Source organism: Carassius auratus, unplaced genomic scaffold, assembly GCF_003368295.1.
Source record: "Carassius auratus strain Wakin unplaced genomic scaffold, ASM336829v1 scaf_tig00048026, whole genome shotgun sequence".
NCBI classification, from domain to species: Eukaryota; Metazoa; Chordata; class Actinopteri; order Cypriniformes; family Cyprinidae; genus Carassius; species Carassius auratus.
Genome location: NW_020527057.1, coordinates 10497 through 21009, shown reverse-complemented (window position 1 = coordinate 21009; position 10513 = coordinate 10497). Strand labels below are relative to the sequence as shown.

Here is a 10513-nt window from a genome sequence, read left to right as displayed (position 1 = left end):
AGGGAGTTCTGTGATGAATGAAATACTTTGTAATTAACTTCATTTACACAGACATCGTACCATACTGAAAGTTAATATTTTGTCACTAGAAACATCTGTTCTTTGTTAAACACAGTTACATTTTTAGCTCTGCACAAAACCGTTCAGTAGTTTTTGTGTTCTGAACTGCTCTGGTTCACGCATAGTTGCTCCACAACGGAGCAATGCCAGACCAAACTTCCCGACTTCAAATGTTGTGTGTGGGGCTAAGTTTGGCTTGCTCCCAGCCTACTCTTCTATTGGATTAGGTTAAAATTCTTGCATCTTTTTGAATTCATTGCAGTTGTCTGATGGACTTCTTTGGGAGGCCAGTGAGCACAGTAGCCTAAGGCCTAGTCAAGCTTGGAGGATAATAACATGGATGAGCTTCGAGCTTCACAACAGGGAGTATAACTCATGTTATGTGTCTAGATCATATCACCTTTACACAATGGCTGAGGCAGCCTAATTTGTGATGCAATAGTGTCATAAAAGGGGGTCAGACATGAACTCTTTTGTCAGCCATCTGATGTGTGACCACCACCTCTCCCCTGCACACGAATCACCTTGCAGTTTTTTCGATTGCTAAATGACAGTAAGCACAACTGAAGTCACATGTGCAAAACTCTAAATACAGTCTGCTCAGCAGAAGTTCATGTGGACCAAACTCTAGTTCGTTTTTCATTGCTTGAACACAGTTTTCAAAAATTACACACTTATCCCATGACTTTAACCACAATCTGCACAAACCTGTGGACTTACAGCACTTTGTTCAAATGCTAACACACTGTCAAAACTGTGAAGCACACAAAACAGAAGAGATTTCAAACACTGCTGATTGCAATTTCAGGATTAGCCCTGAAAATTATTTGTTCGAATTACAGTATGTACTTTTAGTTTCTACCTTTTTTCCTCTTTACTGTAATTCTGTAAATTACTACAGACTATTGAAGCAAACTGCAAATTTTCATTTACCTTTGTTATGTTCTGAAAATTTAAATAAATCATGTGAAAGAATGTCACTCTTTTCTTTGAAGAAAATATTACTTTGTATGAACTCACTGAAATTGTTCAAACAGTAAAGATGAAAAGTTTGTATTTTCTGTTTTGGTGTTTGATGCAAGTGTTTTTCTTCTCAGTGTGTTCTGAGTGACAGTGTGTGTTATCTCAGTAAGGGTTGTGTGTAGTGTTTGGCTGCACTGAGTCTGTTTTGAGCCATGTGTTAAGAGTTGTGTTGCTTGGAATGAGTTTTGCAGGTGATGTGAATTTAAAATTAAGATTACAAAAGAACAATACTCAGCATAAGATTTGTTTATTTTATTTTATTAGAGAGAAATAGAGAGAATGAGTGAGTGAGTGAGTGAGTGATTGTGTGTGCGTGTGTGTGTGTCAAGCAGTCTCCCATGTTGGAGGCCAGGTTTTCCCGCTAGGTAAAAAAAAAAGGGAAAGAGATGATTAGTAAAAAAGTCAATAATGAATAATCACTTGATAATCAAAGCTGTAATGTTTACATTGCAACCTGTATTCCAGTTTGATTTGGTATTGTAGAGGAGCGACATTTAGATTAACCAATGTCATAATACCAATTAAAAACATTGGTGAATTTGTATCTAAAATGGAACCAATTGTGACAAAATTTGGTGTATATGGAAAAACAGACAATGGTGTTTAGTTAGCAAGGGGACAGCTAGTCAAGAATAATTAGAACATAAATATGCACAATGTAACGACTAATAAAATATCTGAATAATCCACAGTATGGAAATATAAAAACTGGCACCCGACACTCTAAATTTACAAAATGTTACAGCATCAATATCTCAAGTAACCATATTTACTACTTCAGAATGCAAATGAATAAAAAGTCATAAATGTCATAAATGAACAAAAACAATATTAAGATAGCAGTAATAAGATCAAACAGATATGCAAGCATGGATTATGGTGTGCATAACATTACAAAAAATAACCAAATTTCTGCATCAGCAATAGTTTATAACTTACAATCACTCCAGAGAACACCACCAGTTCCCAAACACATACTGTGCACATCCAAATGTACAAAAATGTGATGGGTTTACTCAATTCTGTGAGATACTTTATGTGTGTACATGTAGCCTATAGTATGTTTGTTGTAAGTTATGTGTATGTCTGCTGGAACACCGTCATTTTGTGGATAATTGTGAGTATCTGGTCTGAAAGACAACCAACACACCACAGTTTGCAGGGGAGCCAATCTATCAATTTCTCCATCTTCCCCTGGGAAGGCAAACAAAGACATAGAAAATGGGTGCCTTGCTTAAGATAAACATTGCTCTCAACTTAACATTTCATTTTGTTACACTTAAAGGTAGTATTAGCGATTCAGAGCGTTTTGTTAACACATAAGACTTTTTGTAATGTTCAGCTAATATCTCCTCATGGTCCACTCACTTCCCATTCCCTTCATGAGCTGTAAAACATTCCAGTCATTTTACGCAGCCCAGTCACCATAAAGTAGACAAAAACTCCAGACAAACATTCTGGGGTTGGTAGAATCTCTAACAATAACACAACATGGCTCGATTTTTTTTTTTTTCACACTGAGAATACTGAATGTGGGGGTGAGTTATTTCTGATGTCTTGTCGGGTATGACAAGGTAAATTTTTAACATAAACACCAACATAAACAAATACAGTATCTGGTAGGATTACTGATACAAATTTTAAATTACTGCCATTAGCCAATTAGTGACATTATCAATTAAAACAAGTGATCAATCAGTATTGGTAAATCATCCAATGTTTTCTTTGCAATTGTATTGTGTATGGGAATAACCTTTCTCTTCCTAGTTTTGATCACGCATCTATATGCGTGCACCTCCTGGCTGTTGTGTGGACAATCCTTTTCTTTTTTAGAAACTGTTTAGAAACATAAGCAAATAGTGAAATGTTAATCCAATTGTTAACATACAAAAAAGAAAACAAAAGTATATCCCACAGTCTACAGATTACATGTATTTGTTGTGACCTGTAACTCCGTAAAGAGGGAGGGGTATGTTTGACATCACACATTTATACTGATATTGTGTGTACAATTCACATGTAAATGAACTAAATCAATAATGTTAATGTTATAAAGGAGACCTGCATAGCAAGTGAAGTAAGTAACACGTAATGGGATTACAGTTTTTTTCAATCGCTAACAAGCGCTTAACCATACTTCAGATACTTTTTCTAAACTCTTAACACAGACTCACACCTACAAAACACAATTGGCCAAGTGGATAATTTTCTTCTCAAAAACACATTTTGTTAAATATATACTAAATCTTCATTTCAAAATAGAACACATCTTTCTCTCCACACAAACTTTACCAAAACACTGGAAATCTGACTCAAAATTAAATTATTCTGTCAAAGAATAACACTTGTTTTCACCTCAAAAGGTACATTCAGTCAATCAAAGTACACCAGGTTTCAGAATACTGGCTATTGTTGACATTACAAAAACTGCACAGACTTTTCAGTCTCAGTTTTACAGGTATTTGCATGCAAAACATGCAATTCACTGTTTTACACTAAATTTCTTGGTTAGGAACTGTATGTCCAAATGAATAGTAATGTTCACATTCAAAAGCATTCCAATAAAAAGCTATTTTTTTTCCTTTACTGTTTACTGCAGGAGGTACAGTAGAAACACAGTATGATAGAACAGAAAAGGTTTGACAGTATTGCTTACAGTGAACAAAATATCCATGAAACACATAAGAGCATTCTGAACAAAAAAACAACAGCAAAAAGCCCTAAAAAATAAAGCAAAAAAAAAAAAAACAATCTCTCACTGCTCCTGCTCCTCTCACTGCTCCTCTCACTGCATCTCTCACTGCTCCTCTCACTGCTCCTCTCACTGCTCCTGCTTCTCTCACTGCATCTCTCACTGCTCCTCTCACTGCATCTCTCACTGCTCCTGCTCCTCTCACTGCTCCTCCTCCTCTCACTGCATCTCTCACTGCTCCTCTCACTGCATCTCTCACTGCTCCTGCTCCTCTCACTGCATCTCTCACTGCTCCTGCTCCTCTCACTGCATCTCTCACTGCATCTCTCACTGCTCCTGCTCCTCTCACTGCTCCTGCTCCTCTCACTGCATCTCTCACTGCTCCTGCTCCTCTCACTGCATCTCTCACTGCTCCTCTCACTGCTCCTGCTCCTCTCACTTCTCCTGCTCCTCTCACTGCATCTCTCACTGCTCCTCTCACTGCATCTCTCACTGCTCCTGCTCCTCTCACTGCATCTCTCACTGCTCCTCTCACTGCTCCTGCTCCTCTCACTTCTCCTGCTCCTCTCACTGCATCTCTCACTTCTCCTGCTCCTCTCACTGCATCTCTCACTGCATCTCTCACTGCTCCTCTCACTGCTCCTGCATCTCTCACTGCTCCTCTCACTGCTCCTGCTCCTCTCACTGCTCCTCTCACTGCTCCTGCTCCTCTCACTGCATCTCTCACTGCTCCTCTCACTGCTCCTGCTCCTCTCACTGCATCTCTCACTGCTCCTGCTCCTCTCACTGCATCTCTCACTGCTCCTGCTCCTCTCACTGGGCCCCTTGCTCTTACTCTTCCTCGTCATACATTACAGTGTTTGTCTTTTTCTGTTTCTGTTTCCAAAAATATCACTCTTCAAAGTCCTCCTTTTATTGTATAAGTGTCAATGTAATAGAAAAAAATAACCCCTGCCATTGAGTCTAAGCCGGATTGGAATCAGCTGTGGTTGGCCCAATTTACACAACATAAATCAGCTATATTGTTTTTGAACTGATATCATTGCAGAAGCAGAGGTTTTTATACTGTATCTAAGGTTTGGAACATTGTTTTTGCTATTGTGGGATGTTGTGTGTTAACATTTGTAAATACTACAAAAATGATCCATAATTTTGTTGGGAGGTATAGCTTGTTTGTTCAGAAAATGTAAGCATTGTGGAAATGTGTTCAATGACTCCATATTGTGTGAAAACGACATGAAATGTGTGAATGGTATGGCCACAATAGACAGATGCTGTGCTAATTGTGTTTAGAGTTTTGAAAATGTGACAACTGCTTGGACAAATGCCTGTTAGCGACTGAAAAAAACTGTAAAATGAAATATGGCAGAATATCAGCTTGGAGTTGATTAGGTACACCTTTTGTCCTTTGGCGTCTTTTGGGGGTTTTGTCCTTTTTTAGCCCCTCGTTGGTGTTGGTGGCAGGGCTGGTTGACAGAAGAGCCTCCTCTAAAGTTTAGACACAGAAAAAAATATACAAGAAGGTCAGATATAGACGTGTGGCTGCTCAAGCTCATTCTACAAAAATGTCAAAGAAGGCACCAAAAGTTGAAGAGCAAATAACTAAGCTAAGCACACCGAATTGTGCTGCTATCATCGCCACTTGTTGGGACTTTGGGTTACCTGTCTCAGTCTGTGCCCCCTCGTTGGTGTTGGTGGCAGGGCTGGTTGACAGAAGAGCCTCCTCTAAAGTTTAGACACAGAAAAAAATATACAAGAAGGTCAGATATAGACATGTGGCTGCTCAAACTCTTTCTACAAAAATGTCAAAGAAGGCACCAAAGGTTGAAGAGCAAATAATTAGGCTAAGCACACTGAATTGTGGTGCTATCATCGCCAATTGGTGGGACTTTGGGTTACCTGTCTCAGTCTGTGCCCCCTCGTTGGTGTTGGTGGCAGGGCTGGTTAACAGAAGAGCCTCCTCTAAAGTTTTGACACAGAATATACAATATACAAGAAGGTCAGATATAGATGTATGGCTGCTCAAGCTCATTCTGCAAAAATGTCAAAGGCACCAAAAGTTGAAGAGCAAATAACTAAGCTAAGCACACCGAATTGTGCTGCTATCATCGCCACTTGTTGGGACTTTGGGTTACCTGTCTCAGTCTGTGCCCCCTCGTTGGTGTTGGTGGCAGGGATGGTTGACAGAAGAGCCTCCTCTAAAGTTTTGACACAGAATATACAATATACAAGAAGGTCAGATATAGACATGTGGCTGCTCAAACTCTTTCTACAAAAATGTCAAAGAAGGCACCAAAGGTTGAAGAGCAAATAATTAGGCTAAGCACACTGAATTGTGGTGCTATCATCGCCAATTGGTGGGACTTTGGGTCACCTGTCTCAGTCTGTGCCCCCTCGTTGGTGTTGGTGGCAGGGCTGGTTAACAGAAGAGCCTCCTCTAAAGTTTTGACACAGAATATACAATATACAAGAAGGTCAGATATAGATGTATGGCTGCTCAAGCTCATTCTGCAAAAATGTCAAAGAAGGCACCAAAAGTTGAAGAGCAAATAACTAGGTTAAGCACACCGAATTGTGCTGCTATAATCGTCACTTGTTGGGACTTTGGGTCAGACGTAGCATTGGCCTATGCCTTATCAATGGGGACCCTTTTCTAGATCTTTCTGTTCTGGCACCTGCTGTTGTGATTATTTATGACTATCTTTTTTTGTATAACACTGGACCTTTTGGTTCGGTGAGAAGACAATTCGACTGCCGAGGAGAGCTTCTCTAGAGAGACGGCTCCATCAACCACCTATACTTTAGACTATTCCACTTAAGTCTGTATCCTGCTGTATAACAACTCTGTAATAAACCAGCTATCTGAGCCTCTGATCCAACCTGTCAAGCTTCCTTAATTTACACTTAAACACTTCTAAGACTAAAATTCACAACGCAAAGTCAGGCTCAGTGCGAATCTCTGCCCCCTCGTTGGTGGTGGTGGCAGGGCTCGCTTAAAGGAGAGTCTTTGTAAAAGGTGTACACACAGAATATACAATGATAATAATATACTACAATAATGATAATAATATGCTGGTAAAGAACATTCTCATAAAAATATGAACGATAACAATAAAGCTATAATAAGCACACCTTGTTGTGGTGGAGGGTCTTGAATGGACTCTAAATTTAAAACAACAATGGTCTCCTCTTCTGGACCCAGTTGCAGATTACTGGTTGAGGCCTGGTTGCTAGAAGGGTCTGCTGGCACTGTCTTTCCTAATAGAATACAAGCAACGCAAAGGATGTACAATATGTAATTAGGCCAAAATGTGAAAGGTAGGAGTGATGCAAAGTAAACCAAAATCTCTCATAATACTTGAATTTAGTTTTTGATGTCATTTAGTTTTTACAGTGTCCTAAATTTTTAATCATTTGGATTGTTTAAAGATGTTATAATGCACAGTAAATGTGGAATCACCTTGAACTATCATGCTGTAGATTGCGTTCATGTTATTAAGACATATATTCTCTCCCGAACTTAATTCGAGCCCCTCTGGCAGCAGCATCTTGACCTCCTTGTTGGGGTACTCAAGAAAAAGCATGGGCCTCCAGCCCACTGCATTCAGTTTCTCAATCTGAAAAAAAAAAAAAAAACATACTCTAAAAACAATAATAACTGCTTTATGTCTACGTTAAACTGTGCCAGTGTTATGTCTAACAGACACCAGCTCCACAACAGTATGTTTCAGATGCAACTCAGATGCACACTTTTTAACTTATGGAAGAGCTGGTGTATACTGTCCATAAGCTGATATATATAACAGATGATACATTGGGGATGTGGGAAAGGTTTGAGTATATGTGGGTGGGTTTGGTGTGCCTGTCTACTTCATGTGCATGATACATGCATGAACGTGTAAGTACAGTAGCATAGTAGGGGTATTATTCTCGTCTGGCTTATACTGTTCTACAGAGCATGACTGAATTGAAACTATAACCCTCCAAGCGCAACTTCATGTAAAGAGCCCTACTAAGAGATTGGTTACAAGTTTTTGGTCTACCACACATCACATTCACTTACTCATACACATCATATTCTGTGCAATGACAGAATCTCACTCAGAAACGTGGTCGGATGGTAGCAGCATATCTTGGTTAAGGGCCCAGTCAGTGCTTCCTCACAGCTGAATACGGGTGCTCAAACTGGAGCTGTTCCCACCACACCAAACTGATTGACACAGCCCTCAACAACACCTGCCGCATTATCATGGGATGCATAAAGACAACGCCAGTCCCGTGCCTCTATGCCCTAGCTGGCATTGCTCCCCCCCACCCCTGACCCCCACATAAGATTATCCATTGTCGCCCAAGACGAGTGGAGAGCACAAGAGATTGACACCAGGCACCCCTTCACTGACACACAGCACCTCCACCACGATTGAAATCCAGATCCAGTTTCCTGCAGACAGTCCCACCTCCAGACAATCAAAGAAACATCATGGACAACATCTGGAAAGATGAATGGAACCAGCTAAATACACAAGCCCAGGACTGGATGGAGACAGGAATCACCCCTACTGAATGTCCCACCAGGGAGGCTAACCTGGAAGACCCTCAACAGACTACGAGTGGAACAGGAGAGGTGCAAAGCACTTATGAAAGCATTGGACCACCAGACAGAAGAGAAATGCAGCTGTGAAGCCCCCCCCAGGACCTGGCTGAACTGACACCATCAGCTGTGACCTGCACCAGATAGTGACAAAACGACATCTGAGATTGCAACAGACTCGAAGAAGAAGAAGACGCAACTGAACGCTATGAACTAACATAAAGGCGCTTGTTGCATGAACCACTCAGTAGGGAAGAGTGAACTGTGGATGATATGGAGAGCTTTGACATACCGTAATTCCTTAAATAAAAACCGGTAGTCAAATAAATGCCGGGCCTCTTATAGTGCCTGGGTGCATGGTCAACACTGACAAATGAAGGCCGTTCTTAAATAAAGGCCGGGGGAAAATTTGTGCAGCAGAGCCAGATAACGAATGTACACGCCCACTGCTGGAGCGTTTCTCGTTCTCGAGTCGATAACCGTTTGCATCGGTTTTCGGATCACCAGTACACCGTTTCTGTCTGACGTGTCGACAGAACCGAGGAGCTGATGATACTGCGCATGTGTGATTCAGCGTGAAGCAGACCGACACACAGAGCATCTGAACCGAACTGATTCTTTTGGTGATTGATTCTGAACTGATTCTGTGCTAATGTTATGATCTCTGTCCACTGGAACACTATCACTTATTATATCACTATAATTTAAAACGGGTTATTTAAAACAATTACTTATCAAAAATTGAATTGGAAATAAAGGCCTGCCTCTAATAAAAGCCGGCTTCAAATAAAAGCCTGTTACCTTCTGCAGTTCAGGTAAATAAAGGCCCCGGCTTTTATTTGAGGAATTACGGTATGTTACAGAACTGTGGGCTATCACATACTGTAGGTGATCCTGGCTGTTTCTGGCCTGTTTCTTTAAACTTTTCCAATGATAATAGTTTAAAGTTAAGATGCTAAAAACTGATTAACCAATCACCTCCATTAAAAGTTCCATACAATGTGCAATTGAAAATATGTGCTAACCTGATGTGCTAATCAACTTCAGACTCTATGTGAGTACATCTAAAGCAGAAGTCTAAAGTTTCAGAATAGTAAGTTATAATGTAACACTCTCTCACTAAACCCCAGTCCCCACTCCAAAATCATCCACACCACCTGTGTCACCACCTGGACCAAGGTCATTTTGAAGCCACATAAGTACTATGGAAATGTAGCACAGGTTACTTACCAAAATCACGGCATCATCCATTAAATGAGATGTTATTTGATTTTTCTTTTTCTTAGCCACCCAAGACTCCTTTTCCATCTTGAATTTTTCAATTTTCTTTTTCAGCCTTAGATGTTGCGGCTGTGCTGTCTTGCACATGGGGCAGACCTTACATCCATTAAATATTTTTTCCTGGCATGTAGGGCACGACTTCTTCAAACCTCCACCAGCCATGCTTTTGTTATCCTGTAAACCATAAACAAGAAAAATACAAATTCCTTAACTGTCAAGAGTTTTGAAGATTTCCGTAAAACACTTTCAGTCTTTCCACTTCAATTATCTTACAATTATCATGTAATAAACAAAATTTCAGCTATGTTGCGACTGATATGTGTGACCAATCCAGGGTCTCTAGTATTACACTATGTGACTTGCTGTTCCTACATCAAATATGCTAATCATATATCATTATAATGAAACAAAATACAAAACTATCTTTAATATATCTAAACTTGTGCTTTGTAGAAAATAAAAAAAATTGGGATACTTACTGTATGAAATAATTCAATAATGAAAGAAAGAGAGTATGAGTGAGTGAATGTGTGTGAGAGTGTGGGTGTGTGTGAGAGAGAAACAAGAAAGAGACAGTGAGAAACAGAGAAACAGAAAAAATGTGACAGAATGGCTCTTAAAAGTGCCTTTTTTTGTAAAGCTGTCTTGTATCTGTAACAGACAGAAAACATTATTAGAATGACCATTAGAACAAACATTTCTACATTCATTAGGACATATTAGATATATTATAGTAAAAATTAGTTACATCCTAATCAAAACATTGCAGAGAATAGAATATAAGATACCACATCCACTTGACGACATGAATATAATTTTCTTGTGAACCGACAAATTGCTTCATAAACTCTTGAATCAATCAATCT

At 39.7% G+C, this 10513-nt stretch overlaps 1 protein-coding gene across 2 annotated transcripts; it reads right to left on the bottom strand.

Moving 5' to 3' along the window:
* Positions 1 to 1356: 1356 nt before the first annotated feature.
* Positions 1357 to 10229, bottom strand: LOC113088993 (uncharacterized). Of its 2 annotated transcripts, XM_026255888.1 has the most exons (12): positions 10127 to 10229; positions 9597 to 9821; positions 7236 to 7392; positions 6908 to 7033; positions 6150 to 6212; positions 5911 to 5973; positions 5675 to 5737; positions 5438 to 5500; positions 5174 to 5263; positions 2837 to 2919; positions 2234 to 2277; positions 1357 to 1444 (listed from the first exon to the last, which is right to left on the bottom strand). In XM_026255888.1, exons 2-12 carry the CDS (start codon positions 9807 to 9809, stop codon positions 1408 to 1410), a joined length of 1002 nt encoding a protein of 333 aa, XP_026111673.1. In that variant the 5' UTR covers positions 9810 to 9821; positions 10127 to 10229; the 3' UTR covers positions 1357 to 1407. The 2 variants fall into 2 exon arrangements, with proteins under 2 accessions (XP_026111673.1, XP_026111674.1); XM_026255889.1 differs by lacking the exons at positions 5438 to 5500; positions 5675 to 5737; positions 5911 to 5973.
* Positions 10230 to 10513: the final 284 nt, after the last annotated feature.